The sequence below is a fragment of the Dryobates pubescens genome, chromosome 1 (assembly GCF_014839835.1).
Source record: "Dryobates pubescens isolate bDryPub1 chromosome 1, bDryPub1.pri, whole genome shotgun sequence".
NCBI classification, from domain to species: Eukaryota; Metazoa; Chordata; class Aves; order Piciformes; family Picidae; genus Dryobates; species Dryobates pubescens.
The window spans coordinates 31,515,011-31,535,022 of NC_071612.1; the positions used below are offsets into that span (position 1 = coordinate 31,515,011).

The following is a 20,012-nucleotide window of genomic DNA, read 5'->3' on the forward strand; positions in this document are numbered from 1 at the left end:
AACCCCAGCTGCCAGGGCAGGTTCAGGCTGGATGTTAGGAAGCAAGTTCTTCCCGGCAAGACAGATTGGCCATTGGAATGTGCTGCCCAGGGAGGTGGTGGAGTCACCATCCCTGGGGGTGTTTAAGAAGAGCCTGGATGAGGCACTTGGCGCCACGGTTTAGTTGATCAGATGGTGTTGGGTGATGGGTTGGCCTAGATGATCCCTGAGGTCTTTTCCAACCTGGTTAATTCTGTATTCTATTGCCTGAGCTGCTTCTCACAAGCCCTGTTCTCCAGACCCCTCCCCAGCTTCGCTGCCCTTCTCTGGATGCCCAAGCAGTGGCTAACGCGAGGGGGGAGCGTAGCCCCCTCGCTAACCACCCCCCGCCTCAGCCGAAGCACGGTCGGTCGAAGGTGGCTGCGAGCCGCAACCCTGAAGCCAGCCCCGCGCGCCGCTCCCGCCTCCCGCTTCTCGCCCCACGCCCCGCGCGGCGGGTGGGCGTGGCGGGGGCGTGGCGGGCCGCGCGGCCGGATGTTGTTGTTGTTGTTCCTGCCCCGCCCCTCCGCCCTCCCCTCGCGGAGGGTGACGGACGGGCGCTTCCTCAGCCGGAGCCGCCGCCGCCTCAGCTGCCGTTGCTGCCGCCGCTTCGCTGCGACTCCGCTGCCGGCAGCCCCAGCGCCGGGGCGTCCCTGCCGCCCCACCTCCCCGCACCGCCCCCCCCGTCTCTCCCCGCCGTCCTCCGCGGCCGGCCCCGTCGCGTCGCCCCGGCTCCTTTCTCTCAGCGGACGCCCGGGCCCGGCCATGGCGGACTTTGACGAGATTTACGAGGAAGAAGAGGACGAAGAGCGAGCGCTGGAGGAGCAGCTCCTGAAGTACTCCCCCGACCCGGTGGTGGTTCGCGGCTCCGGCCATGTCACCGTGTAAGGGCCGCGCTGGGGCCTGCGTGGCTGGGGCGGGCGGTGGAGGCCTGGGCGGCGGGACGGGGGCGGCTGCGTGCCGGGGGCGGCTGCGTGCCGGGCCTGGGGGCGGCTGCGGCCGGTGGCGCCAAGTCGGCTCTTACAAGTTGGGGCAAGTCGGGGAGGTGGGCGGAAGGAGCACCAGGCCGATCGTGCATACCTTCCTCCCTTCCCCCGACGTCCGTGGGACTGCGAGAGGGCTCTCCTGGGCTCCGCCGGGCAGCCTGGGATTTGTGAGCGGATGTAAACCTCTAACGAAGCGCTGGGGAAAGAGAACTGTCTTGGGCTGTGACTGGCTGAAGAATGTGAAGTATTTGTCCGAAGTGATGAGCTGTCAGGAAGTAAGGTGCCCCGTGTTTGTGTTCCTGTGTATAACAGGTATATGCCGGCACATGACCGGCTGGACCATTGCTTAGGATTGTTTATGTATGTTTCCCACTCCCATTTCACGTGTGGCTGCTAATACAGTTCTGCAAACTTTAGGAAAGCAAAGTTGTTTGTGAGTCACATAGGTACATGTAAAATCATGTTAAGGTGTGGTTGATACGTTGTGTTTCGTCGTGTTTAGTCTGGGAGTGACAGTGAGTTTTGTTTGGTATCTCTGACAATCTAGCAGCAAGAGACCATAAGTTAGTGCAGTACTTCTCAGCAACTTAACAGATGAGGGTGTCTTTCCCTCAGTCAGTTCTGTCAGGCTCACTCTACTGAAGTGTGGTTGTCAGTTTTGATGTAAAGTTTCAGAGTTTTCTCTCAACCTGGAGACAAAATGCAGTTGTGCAAATTGATTATTAGTACTCATTAGGCCTAGAAGAACTAGGCTTGCAGTAGAAGAATAGAAGTTGAGGGTATTGTGGTCAGCTGCTCTGGGTCTCATGAACTCCACTCTTTTCAGATACTGACTTGTCCAGAAATCCAGGGTTAAATTTAGAGTAGCTTTGTAGCACTTTGGTATGTTACTGACTTACTGTTTGGCCGACATGAAGTAACACAGGCAGGCAGTGCAGTTTGCTGTCTGGTTAAAAACAGGATGTAGAACATGATAGACTGGCTTGGAAGGATGTGGATGGGCAGGAGGCTGAGGAGGCCCTGTAAGGGAATGGAAGCACGTAACTGAAGTCTTCAGCATATGACTCTGTTAATTGTAAAGGAAAGTTGGTCCCATCCCATGGCTGGTAGCCTTAGCCTGTGTCTGGTAAATGGAACAAACCTACAATTAGATAACTTTCATCTTAGCCAATACAAAAGTGTAAAGAACTGAAATAGAGGCAAACACTGGTTTCTTCCCCAATACTGGAAGGCCAGTTGTGTGAGATGAGAGCGGGGCCCGTTAGTGGAGTGGCGAGGAAGCTTTCCTAGCATACCTATGACTGGTAAGGGCGTTGTGGTTGAAGAATGATTGCCTCATTAATTGTTCATTAATGGCCACTAGCTCATTATTACTTTTAAGGTTTTAGATGAGCAATGAGCAGTGAGCACATACCTCCAAAGTAAGGCAGTTGATGGTAGGCCTTAAGGGGGCTACAAGAAAGCTGGGGAGGGACTTTTGAGGGTGTCAGGGAATGATAGGACCAGGGGGAATGGAGAAAAAAATAGAAATGGGTAGATTCAGATTAGATGTTAGGAAGAAGCTCTTCCCCATGAGGGTGGTGAGGCACTGGAACTGGTTGCCCAGGGAGGTGGTGGCAGCCTCATCCCTGGAGGTTTTGAAGGCCAGGCTGGATGTGGCTCTGGGCAACCTGCTGTAGTGTGAGATGTCCCTGTGCCCATGGCAGGAGGGTTGGAACTGGCTGATCCTTGAGGTCCCTTCCAACCCTAACAGTTCTACAATGGTCATCTACTTTCTTCATCAAGCCAGGTGTGGAAATTTCACTAAGCAGCATCAGCCACTTTTACCTTTGTACAGCCTGGATCATTTTTTGCCAATAATCAAGAAGGTTATTATTAAAAGTTAGATCACTGTCAGAACATTCACTTGGTGGATTTAAGGAATAGGTCAAATCCTGTGGATAGAATGAATTGCTCTTGCCTGGTATAAAAGCAGGGATGGGTTTTGAAGGTCTGACTAAATTTATCAGCAGTTAAGCAAACACTGGATTGATCTGTCTCTGGCTTTGCAGTTTAAAGAGTTGCTGACTGCTCCTGCCGTGTGTGTATTTAAACAGAAGCTCTCTTTTCATCCTCTATTGTCATATCCTTTCTGATCTTGCATAGAAGTCGTCATGTTGAGTTGGAAATATGTCATTTCCATGACTACAGATCAATGTCAGAAAGCTGTTTGGGTATTACTTGATTTCATCCAACAGACAATGGAGGTGTGTGAGAGTCCTTTCAGAGATGAGCAGTTAAAAGCAATCAAAGGAAAGCAGGTAAACCTTATCCAAATAAAACATACAAAGGCCTTTACCTTTCCAGGCTGTGGGGCTTTTGTTTAGCAAGAAGAGTTTTCTTCTTAAACAACTCACTGTTGGGAGCATGCTACACACAACTGTAAAACTTCTTTTTTTGTTTTTTAATTTTCCAGCTAAACTATTCATGCCAGCAGAGTTTAGCTAGCTCTGTAGTTGGGCAATAATATTTGACCTAGTTTCTTATAACTGGAGGTTATCTCTTCTGACATCAAGAAGCTTGAAAGCTGAGAAAATAACAGAACTTTGCTTACAGCTGAATTGAAAGTTCGAGGTATTTCTTATTCTCAAGTCATATTAGGCTAGAAAGAGAGGTACCTGATGAGTTTGAAGCCACAGAGAGTATTTGTGATTGGTGGCTGACTTCAGTGATTGCTTACTTCTGCTTTCCTCTTCCTCAACCCTTTGAGACATAAGTGCCTTATATAGCTGAGACTCTATTAGCCAGCCATATTGGATTTATTAACCCTTCTCAGTGCCAGAATGAAGGAGAGCTGTTGTGATGTGCTAGTGAATGCCTTTCTGTGCTGTTAGTCATCTTAGTCCATTGTGTGTTGATGCAAGAGGGGGGAAAAACCCTCACAAAAGACATCTGCTCTAAAGTAAATATTTTTTTCTATTAAACTTAGTCTGCTTATATATTTTTTTGAGCCTCACTCTGTATTGAGGACATAAGGACAAGCAGGGCTAGGTGAGAGTTATGGATGGAGAATGTTAAGATTTGTGGCATATATATTGGTTTTGTAAGGGTTGTGAACCTGTGCAACTAAAGAGTATTGTTGAGAGCAATGAAAAAATGGTTTAGTGCCCCCAGAAGAGAGGACAAATTGCAAGAGGGTAGTGTGTGGCAGTTTTATGTGTTAGGAAGATGAAGATGTGAGCTGCAAGTTGAGGAAAGGTTGCAGGTTGGCCATGTCCTATACTGTACACTTCTGTGCTTTGAGGTTTCTACCTTTCACCATTTCCTTCTCCACTGTACACAAAGGGAGGAACTCAGCTGAACCTTACAAGCAGAGTCATGTTTAAGAAACACTTTTTCAGGTTCCAGAAAGGCTTAGGTTGGAAGGTGCCTCAGAGATCATCTACTCCAACCTCCCCACCAGGGGAAGGGACACCTCTCAACTAGACTCAGCTGCTCAAGGCCTCATTCAACCTGGCCTTGAACACCTCCAGAGAAGAGGCATCAACCACCTCCCTGGGCAGCCTATTCCAGAGTCTCACCACCCTCATACTGAAGAAGATCCACTCTAACCCTCTTTTCCCCCAGCTTTAAACCATTCCCCCTTGTCCTGTTGCTAGATACTCTTAGGAAAAGTCCCTCTGCAGCCTTCCTCTAGGATCTCTTCAAGTATTGGAAGGTAGCTCTAAAGTTCCCTGGAGTCTTCTCTAGGCTGAATAACCCCAGCTCCCTCAGCCTGTCCTCATGGCAGAAGTGCTGCTATAATCTTTGTGCTGGATAATCTTTGTGGCTCTCCCCTGGGCTTGTTGTGTCTTCTTTATGCTGGGGACACCAGAACTGGATGCAGTAGTCATGGTGGGGTCTCAGCAAAGCAAAATAAAAGGGCAGAATCCTCTCTCTGAAGCGAGAAGGTACTCATGCATGAGGTGGATGTGGATCTGTTGAAGACAGGGATGTAGAACAGGAAAAGCATAGAGCAAGCAGAGATGGAGCACAAGAAATGTAGTGCTGTATTGTGTGAGGACAGCTTGAGGAAATGCATCTCCAAAGTATTGATTTCCATTGTTTGATTTGTAAGATGCTTTTTGCTGCTTTCTTTGTAAGAGCTGTTACATCTTTATAGTGAATGTGTAGTAGTGTTCTGTGGAGTTTCCACAGAAATTCCACCTGAATTTCCAGATTGTGGGTTTCAGTTGAGGGTAATAATACTGAGGTCACACAAGTGCTTAACCAAAGCTTTTAATGCAGGGAGTCACCCTTTGGTTTTGTTTCTTTTTTTTTACTACGTGTGGATGGTGACAAAGCTGTAAAATGGAAAGCTCAGAACAATATTGGGAGCTGGTTGAGTTAGCTTTGATGTTTTAGTTTTGCTGCTCCACCATGTATTGGACATTGTCATATACCTTGCATGTGACAGTCTCAAGCTATGCCAGGGGAGGTTCAGGCTGGATGTTAGGAAGAAATTCTACACAGAGAGAGTGATTGCCCATTGGAATGTGCAGCCCAGGGAGGTGGTGGAGTCACCATCACTGGAAGTGTTTAAGAAGAGCCTGGATGAGGCACTTGGTGCCATGGTTTAGTTGATTAGATGTTGGGTGATAGGTTGGACTTGATGATCTCACAGGTATTTTCCAGCCTGGTGAATTCTAATTCTCATTTACTTCTAACTTCACCAAATTGTAACTGTATTGGTCAGAAGCTTCTGTATCTCCCTCTGCCTTGTAAATTCAAATGCCTTTACAACTTTTCCAGTAGGGTTGCTTTGCCTGGCATGGCCTTTGCAGTCTCTGTGAATATTTGCCTGGTTTTGACAAAACTGTCAACATATGAATACTTCTGGACCATGCATTCACGAAAATAGCCTTGTTTCTGTTTTCCCAGCAGACTGACCAGGCCTTTTCCTGCAGTGATAGATTTTTGTCACTTAACTGAAAGCAGGGAGACTTCCTTGTGCCTTTTAAGTTACCTGCTCCTGCCTCTGAGTGAGGGGCTTCCTTGGTATGCTGGGCAGAGGGACAGCTGAAATCCTGTCTTCTCTCTTGGTTAAGGGAACAGCTTTGTTGGAGCTCTTGCAACAGGAGCTGCTTTGACCTAAATCATCCTTGTAATTGGCCATTCCCTTATTGCTCGGATTTATATTTAATTCCATTATTCTTTTCTGGCTGTTGAGACATCAAGTACATGAAGATTATTCTTTGAAGAGACATCTCTCTAGGCATCTCTCTGATTTGATGAATTAATTATGTAGTAAAATGATGGTACCTTTTAGTTCTGGGACTTCTGATGTAGCTGTGTATCTTGAGCTTGAAGTCCCTTTTCCAAGCTTGGCTTTAGTTTCCACTTCAACCTACTGGCAATTTTAAGTAGCTTAACTGATAGGGCAGGACACTTCTTTGTGCCACTTACATAACTTGCCCCAGCACTTGGTTTCACTCAGGACTTTGGGGAAAGGGTGGATGGTCCTCCTGTTGTGGAGGAATTAACAGGATCTTCAGTGGTAGGGTGTGATTGCAAAGGGTGTGAGTTTTCTTTGGGCTGTTTTGAAGTGGTAAACTTGCCATGTGTTTCTCTGCCTGACAGTTTTCATTTGTTACTTTACCACTCCTGAAGGATTTGTAGGAGTTGCAGAGCTACTGTTCTGATTACAAATACTCAAATGTGCTAGGTATAATAAACAAATGTGCTAGGTGTAATAAACAATGCCAGGTAGCTTACCTCAGCCTTGCAATCATAGAATTGTCAGGGTTGGAAGGGACCTCAAGGGCCATCCAGTCCCAACCTCCCTGCCATGGGCAGGGATACCTCACACTACAGCAGGATGCTCACAGCCACATCCAGCCTGGCTGCAAAAACTTCCAGGCATGAGGCTTCCACCACCTCCCTGGGCAACCTGTGCCAGTCTCACAACCCTCATGGGGAAAAACTTCTTCCTGACATCCAAGCTGAATCTCCCCACTTCTAGTTTTGCTCTATCCCCCCAAGTCCTATCACTCCCTGACACCCTCAAAAGTCCCTCCCCAGCTTTCATGGAGCCCCCTCAGATGCTGGAAGGCCACAATTAGGTCTCCTGGGAGCCTTCTCTTCTCCAGCCTGAACAGCCCCAACTCCCTCAGTCTGTCCTCATAGCAGAGCAGCTCCAGCCCTCTGCTCATCCTCGTGGCCCTTCTCTGGACACCTTCCAGAACCTCCAGATCCTTCCTGGAACAGAGGCTCCAGAACTGGACACAGTGCTCCAGGTGTGGTCTCAGGAGAGTGGAACAGAGGGGGAAAATCCTCTCCCTGGCCCTGCTGGCCACACTTCTCTTGCTGCAGCCCAGGTTCTGCTTGGCTTTCTGTGGTGCAAGTGCTCACTGCTGGCTCCTGTTGAGCTTCTCATCCACCAGCACCGCCAGGTCCTTTTCTTCAGGGCTGCTCTCCAGCCAGTCCCTGCCCAGCCTATATTGTTCTTGGGTTTGCCCTGACCCAGCTTCAGGACCTTGCCCTTGGTCTTGTTGAACCTCATGAGGTTGTCATGGGCTCACCTCTGCAGCCTGTCCAGGTCCCTCTGGATGGCCTCCCTTCCCTCCAGGGTGTCTGCTGCACATTGCTGCAATTGATGATGCTGTTGTTATATGAACCATGAGAAGATTGAGAGGTTTGCATGCATTTGGATTATTTATAATTCTGGTAAGATCTTCATTTTGGTTTTTGCAGGTTTGGGCTAAGCAACAAATTTGAAGCAGAATTTCCTTCATCTTTAACTGGAAAGGTCAGTATCTGTGGCTGGCAGCTTGGAAGTAGAGTCAACATATTACATAAATGAGTTGTATGTCTAGAGCATTGTAAGAACAGTAATCTCTGCTGTGGTACTGGATTTGTAATACATATTGTAATTTTTTTTTCTCCCCTTGTAGGTTGCACCTGAAGAATTCAAAGCCAGCATCAGCAGAGTTAACAGCTGTCTTAAGAAGAACCTTCCAGTTAATGTACGATGGCTACTATGTGGATGCCTTTGCTGCTGCTGCACTTTAGGTTGTAGTATGTGGCCAGTTATCTGCCTCAGTAAAAGAGTAAGTTGAATTCTTTGATAGTTAGAATTGCTCTGGGTTTGTTCTCATTCTGTGGTTTGTGTGTGCTAGGACCTACTTAAATCAGTTTGGTTTCATATGCTCTGGTGTCAGCTGTCTGTTGTACTTCTGGGATCTTTTCCAACCTTATTGATTCTATGATTCTATACTAAACTTAAAACAGACACCAATCAGTTCTTGGAGCTTGCAGCTCAGTGAGTGGTAGTGTGGCTGAATGTGTCTGTTAGAGCCAACTGCTGTACAGCACTTTAATATTATTGAAGAAAGAAGGCCAGTGGCATCCTGGGGTGGGTTAGAAGGGTGGTGTTCCTCCCCCTCTACTCTGCCCTGCTGAGGTCATATCTGGAATATTGTGACCAGTTCTGGGCCCCTGAGGTCAAGAAAGACCTCAGGAAACTGCTTGAAAGAGTCCAGCACAGAGCCACAAAGATGCTGCAGGCAGTGGAACATCTTCATGCTGAGGACAGGCTGAGGGAGCTAGGTTGGAGCAGAGGAGCCTGAGGCAGCCTCAGGGCTGCCCTCATTGCTGGTGATAAAGATGTGCAGGGCAGTGTGGGGAGGACAGAGCCAGGCTCAGCTCAGGGATGTCCAATGTTAGGAGAAGAGGCAGTGGGTGCAAGCTGGGGCAGAGGAGTAAAAAGGAAAAAGAAGAGAGGCATCTGCATATGATGTATTTTTTAATTATTTTTATTACAGTTATGAGTTTTTCAAGCAAACTTGGAATAAATTTGGGAGCATTTTTGCCAGCATTAGGATAAACATAATGAAAGTCCATTAGCAGGTTCATTGCAGCAGAGCAAATCCATGTAGTGCTTTACTGGGATGGGAACGGTAGAGTGAACCTTCCTGTTGCTTCTGTTGTCATGTGCATAAAATTTGTCCTTGGCTTAGTCCTGTTTTACTGTTCTGCAAGGAGTTTCTGTGCCTTCCCAGCCTCTCCTCACTGTTCTGTTCTTTTTTCCACTTCATGGCAAGGCTTCTGTATGTTCTGTTTTATGGACAGCCTCTTAATGCTACAAATTGTGTGCAGTTCAGTACACTGATGAACATCACTGAGTTTCTTGAGCAAAAGCCTCATTTCACAGAGTCAGTAAATCAAGGAATTCTGAAAAAAAAAAAAAAGGCATTTCTAGGATGGACATTGCTCACAAGAAAAACTCTTCACTCTTTGGTATCATCTAACTAAGTTTTTAAGGCCAGGCTGGATGTGGCTCTGGGCAACCTGCTGTAGTGTGAGGTGTCCCTGCCCGTGGCAGGGGGGTTGGAAATGGATGATCATTGAGGTCCCTTCCAACCCTGACAATTCTGTGATTCTGTGAACTTTGTGTGAAGCTCTTAATGCTTAGTCCCTTTGAGAGATTATTTAAGGCTAGTTTTAATTATATGAAGAATAAGGCAGAAAAGCCTTCTGGTGACATTGGAGTCTGTGAAGAACAAAACCCAAACGTTGGCACCAGTATGAATTATACCAAAGCCTAAGTTTTCTATCTCTGAGCTGTCAAACTGCTAAGTCATAGTATCAGTCACGGTTGGAAGGGACCACAAGGATCATCTACTTCCAACCCCCCTGCCATGGGCAGGGACACCCCACACTAGATCAGGCCAGAGCCTCATCCAGCCTGGTCTTAGACACCTCCAGGGACAGCGCCCAACCACCTCCCTGGACAACCCATTCCAGGGCTTCACCACTCTCATGGTGAAGAACTTCCTCCTCACCTCCAGCCTGAATCTCCCCACCTCCAGCTTCATTCCATTCCCCCTAGTCCTATCACTACCTGATATCCTGAGAAGTCCCTCCCCAGCCTTCTTGTAGGCCCCCTTCAGACACTGGAAGGCCACAATTAGGTCACCCCTGTGGCATGATTGTATGTCCATATCCTGAAAATCTGCTACAAGAAATTGTAGTTTACTCATTTCTTCAGCAGACGAGCACACTGAGAGAGTTGGGGATGTTCAGTCTGGAGAAGAGAAGGCTCCAAGGAGGCCAAATTGTGGCCTTCCAGTATCTGAAGGGGGTTACAAGAAAGCTGGGGAGGGACTTTTGAGGGTGTCAGGGAGTGATAGGGCTGGGGGGGGATGGAGCAAAACTAGAAGTGGGGAGATTCAGACTGGATGTGAGGAAGCAGTTGGGATGTGAGGGTGGTGAGAGACTGGCATAGGTTGCCCAGGGAGGTGGTGGCAGCCTCATGCCTGGAGGTTTTTGCAGCCAGGCTGGATGTGGCTGTGAGCAACCTGCTGTAAGTGTGAGGTGTCCCTGCCCATGGCAGGGGGGTTGGAGCCGAGTGATCCTTGAGGTCCCTTCCAACCCTGACAATTCTATAATCCTATGACTTAACTAGCTTGCAGAGAAGACCACCTTTACCAATCTAGACCTAGCTCTGTTCATTACAAACACCAGGGAAGCTTTCATTGCTGATGTCCATGTACTTCTAAAGGAGAGAGCTTGTGGAACTCTTCAGGTTGACCCTTTTTTTTTTTTTCTCTCATAATCTGCTGTTGTAGCAAGAAGTGATAGCAGGGATGTCATGTGGTAGAGGGTGATGTCACAAACCCTCATCTTCTAAGCTCTGGCTTCTTAATGTATTACCAAAAGTCACAAATATCAATATTTTCTACATTGCTAAACAAAGCCAGATAAAAAGCAAGAGCTTGTGGTATCTGGGGCCATAAGCCAGAGCCTGATGGTGAGGAAGGAGGTTCTGTGTGGGAACCTGGTGAAGCAACAGAGAAGTGCTTCTGTTTGAAGTTTGTGTGGAAAGGAGTTAAGGTAAACTCCAAAAGGATGAATCTGGAAAAAAAAAAACCACAATCCAAACATGGATGCTCTGTTCAGAGGAGGAAAAAGGTTAGTGATGTACTTGTTGCTGTAATATACAGACTGCATAAGGACAGAAGAGTCTCAGAAATAGAATGGTCAGCAGGAACGAGGACAGAAATCTAAAGCTCACCTTCCAGAAGTCATCCTAGAGGTCTGTTGACCCAGATTGTCAGTAAGTGTTGCATATCTCCTGATAAAGTTGGTACCAGGAAACATTTAAGGAGCTTCACACCTCTTCTTCCTCTTCAAATGGGGTGATTCTGGCTCAAGCTCTGATTTCCAGCATTGAGATTAGGATTCAGTTGCCTAAACACAGTGTCCTGTTGCACTGTGGATGGCACAGTGTTGCAATGCACTGATGGCACTGAATAATTGTCTAGGAAGTTTGATTATTCCTCCAGAGTATTTCAGTCAGTCTGAAGGCTTCAGGTCTTGTGGCAGCATCATTTGTCCATGTCAGCAACACTAAATGGATGTGTGCTTCAAGTGTTCTGTCAGACAGAGAACCCAAAACCCAGCATCTGGGGGTTAGTGTGTTGAGAGTAATCAACTTGTGTTCTTAAAGACAAACTAAAAGGGATAAAAATGCTTCTCCAAACTACAACTTTTGATCCTGGATCTAGCTGGGAAAGACTTTTTCTGGTAGAGAAGGTAAGGAGGAAAGTTGTGAAATGTTTTCAAAGGCATATTTGCAGAGTTGCTGTGTAGGAATGGGTGGATTCAGCATTTCTTACTACACCAGATCAGGCAAATACAAAGTTATTTAGATCCTTTAAATCCCTCTTACCTGGAATTGAAGGTTTTGTACCTGTGAAGGTCTCAGTACTGAATTACATCCACAAGCTTGTAAGGTTTTTCTTTTATGCAGGACTTTGCATCAGTTTATGTCAAAGGGCTATGACAAGTGCAGGAAACTGATGCTGTGTATTTTCCTCTAAGTGAGGAAAGTGAGAAATCATGATGTAAATGACCTGGAGCTGCTCTGACAACAGCTGTAAACACAACCTGCTGCTTCTGGGTTCCAGTAGAACTGTGAGAAAAAGCAACTTGATACTCTGCTACTGAAAGAAAATGTAAATCCATAAACTGATTGTTGCTAGTGCCACAGTTTTGCTGATACACAGCAAACTGATGTGGGAAGTAATCATGTCTCAATTCTTGTACTGCTGCTCATCTGTGCCTTCGAAGAGGGTTGTGTTGATCAAGTAATCTTCCATTCTTTGACTTCTTCAGGTCTCCTTTCACTGGCCAGACTCCAGCCATAGGTATAGTCTCAATAGGTAGGATTAATTTCTTGGGGAAATGGAGACCCAGGCTGATGTGTGCATGCTTCTTCCCTTCAGCTTTTAAGTACAAGGGATTCATTCCCACTGGTGCCTGCACCCTCAGCAGGTTTGCAGATGACACCAAGCTGTGTGGTGGATTCACCTGAGGGCAGGGATGGCATCCAGAAGGATCTTGACAGGCCTGAGGTTCAACAAGTAACAGTGCAAGGTCCTGCATCTGGGTCAGGCCACTCCCAGGCACAAGTCCAGGCTGGGTGCAGAATGGGTTGAGAGTAGCCCTGAAGGAAGAGACTTGGGGATGTTGGTTGCTGAGAAGATCCCCAGGAGCCAGCGGTGCCCTCATGCAGCCCTGAAGGCAGCTGTGTGGTGGGCTGCAGCCAGAGGAGTGTGGGCAGCAGGGCAAGAGAGGGGATTCTGCCCCTTCACTCTGCTCTTGGGTACTGAATCCAGTTCTTGTGTCCTCAGCAGGAGGAGGACACAGAGCTGTTGGAGAGAGTCCAGAGGCCACAAAGACGATCCAAGGGCTGGAGTACCTCTGCTATGAGGACAGGCTGAGGGAGCTGGGGGTGTTCAGCCTGGTGAAGAGAAGACTTGGGGGACCTCAGAGCTGAATTCCAGTAGCTGAAGGGATCCTGCAGGAAGGCTGCAGAGGGACTTTTCCTAAGGGTGTCTGGAGACAGGCCAAGGGGGAATGGTTTGAAGCTGAGGCAGAGCAGGGTTAGACTGGATCTTAAGAAGAAGTTTTTCAGAATGAGGGTGGTGAGACTCTGGAATAGGCTGCCCAGAGAGGTTGTGGTTGCCTCCTCCTTAAGGGTGTTCAGGGTTGGATGAGGCCTTGAGCAGCTGAGTGTAGCAGAGATGTGTCCCTGCCCATGGTGGGAGGTTGGAGTAGATGAATAGAATAGAACAGGTTGGAAGAGACCTTCAAGATCATCACGTGCAACCTATTATCCAACACCACCTAATCAACTAAACCATGCAACCAAGCACCCTATCAAGTCTCCTCCTAAACACCTCCAATGATCTCTGATGTCCCTTCTAACCTGAGCCATTCTTTGATTCCATGAAATACAAGAGAGACAAATTAGTTTTGTTGCAGCAAGCCAACAAAGTGGGATTGTTTCTGAAGGACACAATTGCTTGCTTCTGATACAAAGAAAGTAATCTTTTCTCAGAAGGACCAATTAAACGCTACCTGTTTTAATGAGGCTGAATCAGTCTACCACTCTTTTAAACTGCTGGTCTGCTTTACAACTCTTTGGTTTTTTTTCAGAGGAACCTTTCTTTAAGGTTCACATAGAATCATAGAGTTATAAGGGATGGAAGGGACCTCAAGGATCATCCAGTTCCACCCCCTCTGCCATGGCCAGGGACACCTCACACTAGAGTATGTTGCCTGGAGCCACATCCAGCCTGGCCTTAAAAGCCTCCACACAGACAAAACGAAAGCTGAAGCTTCAGAGTTTGAAGTTACAATCATCCTCTTAATCTTTCTCTGCATTCTGTGTTTTTCACCACCTTTTAATGACTTCTTGCTATCACAGATGTAAATAGGAGCATTGAAATACAGAATTAACCAGGTTGGAAAAGACCTTTGAGATTGAGTCCAACCTATCACTCAGCATCATCTAATCTACTAAATCATGGCACCAAGTGCCTCATCCAGTCTCTCTTTAAACACCTCCAGGGATGGTGACTCCACCACCTCCCTGGGCAGCACATTCCAATGGCCAATCTCTCTTGCTGGGAAGAATTTCTTCCTAACATCCAGCCTGAACCTCCCCTGGCACAGCTTGAGACTGTGTCCTCTTGTTCTTGAAAGTTTGTGTGTAATGGGAACATGTGCTTATTTTCTGTGCAATGAAAAATAAGTTCTGGGTTTGTCTGTAAGTCAGTAGGTGCTTCAAACTTGGAGTTTATTAAGTCACAGACACTTGCAAGCTTAATTGTTAATTATATCAGTTTAATGCATTTCCATGCAATGAAAGCTTTCCCTTTGCTGTATTTTTCTTTTCAGTGGCTTGTTCAGTGCCAGTGTTGGAAGTCTTTGTATTGCTTCCTTTCTTCTTTTGCATTGAGGTATTTGAGAAAAAGCCTGCTACTCTTCACCAGCAGAATAAATGCTCCATTTGATTCAGTATCTTATTGCCTCTCCTTTTTTTACATGGCTTTGATTCGATTTTTAGTGAACAAAAGCTGCAAGAAAGTTAGAGGAAAGAGAGTCCCTTGTTTGCAGAGATCATCCATGATCTTCCACAGTTTTTCTTGTAGCTTGTACCATCCTTTCTGGGACAAGCTCCAGATTGTACAAATGAACATGAAGCTTTTAAGTTACTGCTCTTTAAATTAAAAAAAAAAAAAAAAAAGAAGAATGACATAATGAATTATAATTCCCAAAGCACTCCAGGCCGAGGTGCCCATTTGAAGCCACTTGCTCAAAAGGAATTGACACTCATTTTCTGCCTCAACTAAATGCTGGGGTTCCCAATGTGCAGAGAGGGTAAATAATTTCAAGAGGAGCAGTAACAATGAAAGCTGTGCTAGAATGGCAGTACTGCCTGATTCCTTCCAAGCTGGTATTGTACATGGCAATTGCCTGTTTCAGAAGGTTCCTGGCCAGTCTCTTTACAATGAATAGAGTGAGATATTTAATGGTGAGCCCTACCAATACATTCAAGAGCTCCTGGTTTGTTTGTGAATTCCCACAAAGCTGCAGAATGCTGCTTAAGCCTCTTGTCATTAGTTGTCACTTATGTAGCAGTTTACATCTTCAGAGTGCTGTATAAACATTACAGCTAATTACAACTTCCAAAAGTATTGATCAAATTAAATATGTGGTGCTGAAGGGGCTGGAATGAATGTTCTTAAATGCTGTAGTGGATGATGCTGATCATACAATGCTCTGGCTCAGTTCATTGAAGCTGGGAATATATTACACTTCTCTTTAAGACTGAGGGAAGTCTCTTTCTCCTCTGCCTGTCTGCCAGGGACCTGGCATTGGAGATACTCTAATACCATAATGCTTTTTCAAGCAGGTCCTCAAGGCAACTAAGTAAGAAGGAAGGTACCTTGGTTTTGAAGTCTGTTGTGACAACTGACATTGTACTTAGGAGTTTATTATGTTTACACTGAGACACCTGATCTCTGCATTGGCTCTGTTCAGCTTATTAAAGCTTTTCAAGTAGAGCATTCTTGATCAGAGAATTGTCAGGGTTGGAAGGGACCTCAAGGATCATCCAGTTCCAACCCCCCGTGCCACAGGCAGGGACACCTCACACTAGATCATTGTCTTCAAGTCTGTTCAGAGTAATACTTTTAAAATATTGTATTATTATATTTTTATTAATTATTTTATTGCTTTGGTTTTATTATTTTAGCATTAGCTATGAAATAAAAGCTTTAAAAGAGTTGGAAGCCTGAGCTCTAGCATATTATTTCTTTTGAAATTGTTCGCTTGTCATTTTGGTCAGAAGAGTCAATGAGTCCTCCACATACTGAACTTCAAGTGGAAAGCTTGTAGTACACTGTAAATGTGAAATCCTCATGTGCATAGCTCTGATTATTCTATTACTAGTTTTTCCTCTATCTGAAATCAGATTTTATTTCCTTCAGGGCGTCCTCTAAAGGTTTATCATCTTTCTCAGTCTCCCGTGGTTTATATGGAGGCTCCATAGGACTCTATAGAGGCTCCCACTGTCTATATAGAGGCTGCATAGGCCTTTATAGAGGCTCCAATGGTCAATAGAGAGGTACCTTAGGCCTCCATAGAGACTGGCATCCTGGCCTGCATTAGGAATAGTGTGGCCAGCAGGAGCAAGGAAGTCGTTGTGCCCCTGTACTCTGCATTGGTCAGGCCACACCTTGAGTCCTGTGTCCAGTTCTGGGCCCCTCAGTTTAAGAAGGACATCGAGACACTTGAACGTGTCCAGAGAAGGGCAACAAGGCTGGGGAGAGGCCTTGAGCACAGCCCTGTGAGGAGAGGCTGAGGGAGCTGGGATTGTTTAGCCTGGAGAAGAGGAGGCTCAGGGGTGACCACATTGCCCTCTACAGCTACCTGAAAGGTGGTTGTGGCCAGGAAGGGGTTGGTCTCTTCTCCCAGGCAACCAGCACCAGAACAAGGGGACACAGTCTCAGGCTGTGCCAGGGGAGGTTTAGACTTGAGGTGAGGAGAAAGTTCTTCACTGAGTGAGTTGTTCATCATTGGAATGTGCTGCCCAGGGAGGTGGTGGAGTCACCGTCCCTGGAGGTGTTCAAGAGGAGATTGGATGTGGCACTTGGTGCCATGGTCTAGTCATGAGGTCTGTGGAGACAGGTTGGACTCGATGATCCTTGAGGTCTCTTCCAGCCTTGGTGATACCATGACTCCCAAGGGTTCTACAGAGGCTCCATCAGCCTCTACAGAGGCAACTACAGTTTATATAGAGGCTCCATCAGCCTCTCTAGAGGCTGCATAGGCCTCTATATTGGCTGCCATGGTCTACACAGAGGCTCCAATGGTCCATATAGAGGTTCCTTAGGCCTTCCTAGAGACTCCCATGGGCTCTTCAATGGCTCCATAGGCCTCTAGAGAGGCTCCCATGGGCTCTACAAAGGCACCATAGGCTTCTGTAGAGGTTGCGCATAGGCCTCTATAGAGGCTCCCACTGTGTATATAGAGGCTGCATAGGCCTCTATAGAGGCTACTATGGTCTACATAGGGGCTCCAACGGTCAATATAGAGGCTCCATAGCTTAATATAGAGCTTCCATAGCCCTCCCTAGAGGCTCCCATGGGATCTTCAGAGGCTCCATAGTCCTCTATATAGGCTCCCATGGCTCTATAGAGGCTCCCACTGTCTGTATAGAGGCTGCTTAGGCCTCTACAGAGGCTCCAATGGTCTATATAAAGGTTCCTTAGGCCTCCATAGAGACTTCTAAGGGCTCTACAGAGGCAACCATGGTTTATATAGAGTTGATGGATAAGAAGGTGTAGGAGCTGATAGTTCTGCCACCTCTTTTAATCTGCAAACCTGCTGGGGTGGGTCAGAGCAATAAAGATTGTGTCAGTAAAACACGAAAGATTACTTTGTTCTTTTTAGGTCAAATGCAGATCCTTTAGTATTACAAAAGTACATATTCTGAAGTTATTTTTTTCAGTTTCCTGTCTTCTTCGTAATAGGGCTTGTGTTAGTCTGAAATGCAGCATGGATATTTGGTTTCTATAGGGAATGTGCTAAGTGGTATTTAAAATGTAATTGCATTTGTAATTAAGAGTGATATCTTGGAACATTCTAATACTAATCAAAATAATGCATGTGGGATGAACATTTTCATCTTGCAGCACCTTCTGCATTCTTATGGCTGAGCTACATTGAAGGGACCCATAAATCATAAAGTGATTTGGTTTTAATATTGCTTTTTGTGTTCAATTTGACACATTTCTGAAAAAAAATCCAGCTGTGAGCTAGTTAAGATTTGCATTGAGCTGTTTTGAAGAACATGCTAAAAGATTTCTAGCTAGCTGTCAAATCATAGAATCCTAGAATGGCTCAGGTAGGGTGGGAGTTCAGAGCTCATCTCCTCCAGCCTGCCCACCAGCGGCAGGGACACCTCTCAGCTGGATTCAGCTGCTCAAGGCCTCATCCAACCTGGCCCTGAACACCTCCAGGGAGGAGGCAGCCACAGCCTCCCTGGGCAGCAAATTGCCCAATCCAGATGCAAGCACTGTCACTTGGACTTGAACCTCGTGCAGTTGGCACCGGCCCACTTCTCAAACCTGTCAAGATTCTTCAGGATGCCAGCCCTGCCCTCAAGTGAGATTTGGAAATCAGGTTGGGAAGGATCATTTTTCAAAAGTCTGCCTTTAGCAAGTTGTAGATGGTGCCAAATGCAAACACTGAGAAAATACAGAATACACAATTAACCAGGTTGGAAAAGACCTCCGAGATCATCCAGTCCAACCTATCACCCAATACCATCTGGTCAACTGAGCCATGGCACTAAGGGCCTCGTCCAGGCTCTTCTTAGACACCTCCAGGGATGGTGACTCCACGATCTCCTTGGGCAGCACATTCCAATGGTGATTCTCTCTGTGAGCTAACATCCAGCCCAAACCTCCCCTGGCTCAGCTTGAGACTGTGTCCTCTCCTTCTGTCACTGGCTGCCTGGGAGAAGAGACCAACTCCCACCTAGCTCCAGCCTCCATTCTATTAGTTGTAGAGAGCAATGAGAGTCTGAATGCAAAATTATCTGATGTCCTTAGGACAAAATGAAATAGGAAGCACCTCACTGAACACTGATCTATTAAGACTGGTACTGTAACCCAAGCAAAAGTAGAATAGGCTGCTGGCAAGGGTAAGGTAGTGACACTTTGTACCTCTTGCATTTTCTCAGGGTAGTCTTGCTCTGGCATGTGTTTACTTTTTGCAGTTTATTAAACAAGGGTAAAATGTTATATTATGGTTAAGTGGAGCACTCTCAGTAACTCAGACACTATGTATGAAGAAAGTAACGTGTTGTTTAGCAATGACAAAACCCAAGTAGCTCAGGAAGCATGGCTGATGACAAAACAGTTGGGAGGATGGGGGGAGGCAACTCCTCTCCAAAAGAGGAGACCAAAGGGTTGACAGGTCTGCTACCATATCAAATATACATGGGAAGTGGCTTGATATTTGTACCTCAAAAATTGCCTTTGCTTAATTTTGGAATAAATGACATGATTTGGAGCAGTGATGGTGATGAAAAATGTATGTGGTTTTTTGTGGTTTGTTTTTAAATAGCCAGATTTAATTTTTCTAACCTGCTTAGGGTTGAGTCATTTTCTGGTTCAATCCTACACAGGCAGGACACTGTAGAAGTCATCTCTTTCAGAGGGATCATTCCCTTCAGCATGCACACTAGTCAACTGTTGGATTTTAAAGGGCCTTCTGGAATTATTTTGTTAAGCTGTGCTGCCTTTCAGTCTCTTTGGCCATGTAGCTTCTCTTCCATTCTTTGCCCCTGCCCTTATACTCTCTTAGCAGCAGGAGTCAAAGGCTTCCTACATACTAATAAGTTAAACCTGGGAGTGTTCCTAGGAATTGATGCTTTATAATTTGTACTCTTAGAGAGGTCCCTGGCAGGCTCTGGGTCTGCATTGTGTAACAGTTCCTAGGCATTATCAGAATGCTGCAGGCACTGTGAGTGGTTTGGAGATTATGAAAACTTAACTGATATAGATGTAAGCTGCTCCCTGCCAGCTGGCTGCAAGTGAATGGGAATGTTTCTGGGCGCAGTTTCATTTCCTAATAGAGATGTAACCTGAGATTCTTTAGTTTCTCCACCTGCTCTGGCCTTGAACTGTGTTCCATAGCATACTACTGGGTATTTTGGAAATAAGGGGGCCCAAAACAACATTGCTGTAACCCTAAAAGAGAAGGTGGAGGTGGAAATTCCTTCCACACTTGGGGTATGACACCAGATGAGGTATTGGTGTGGATTCACTTCTGCTTTCATCCCTGATATGGTCAGTTCTGTTCTTCAGCTCTTCCTGAGATGGTGTTCTTCAGCAGGAGGTGAATGCTTTAGATTGTCATGGTCAGATCTGAGGAATTTACTTGGAGGAGTTGAGGCTTCCAGGTTTTATTTCTTTGTAATGACAGAGAATCAGAGCTAGAATTTAATCCTAGAGTAAGAGTTACAAATCTGTCTTTACAAATTCAGATAACAGCATCAGTTATCCTGATGCTTCATGGAGCAGCTCAATATCTGCCTGCCTGTGAAATAAGATTTCCCACATCTCAATCAGGCCTTCTCAAGGGAAGTGTGGTTTGCCAAGGTCAAGACCATTTCTTCTACAAGGC

The 20,012-nt window shown here is 46.2% G+C and overlaps 1 protein-coding gene across 1 annotated transcript in view; it reads left to right on the forward strand.

The window, feature by feature from the left end:
- Nucleotides 1–702: 702 nt before the first annotated feature.
- Nucleotides 703–20,012, forward strand: part of CHIC2 (cysteine rich hydrophobic domain 2) — a 30,048-nt gene continuing 10,738 nt past the window's right edge. The window contains exons 1-3 of the mRNA XM_054164019.1: nt 703–902; nt 7,716–7,770; nt 7,916–8,071. Coding sequence (XP_054019994.1) covers nt 784–902; nt 7,716–7,770; nt 7,916–8,071 — 330 coding nt within the window. The 5' untranslated portion in view covers nt 703–783. The remainder of the gene's footprint in view (nt 903–7,715; nt 7,771–7,915; nt 8,072–20,012) is intronic.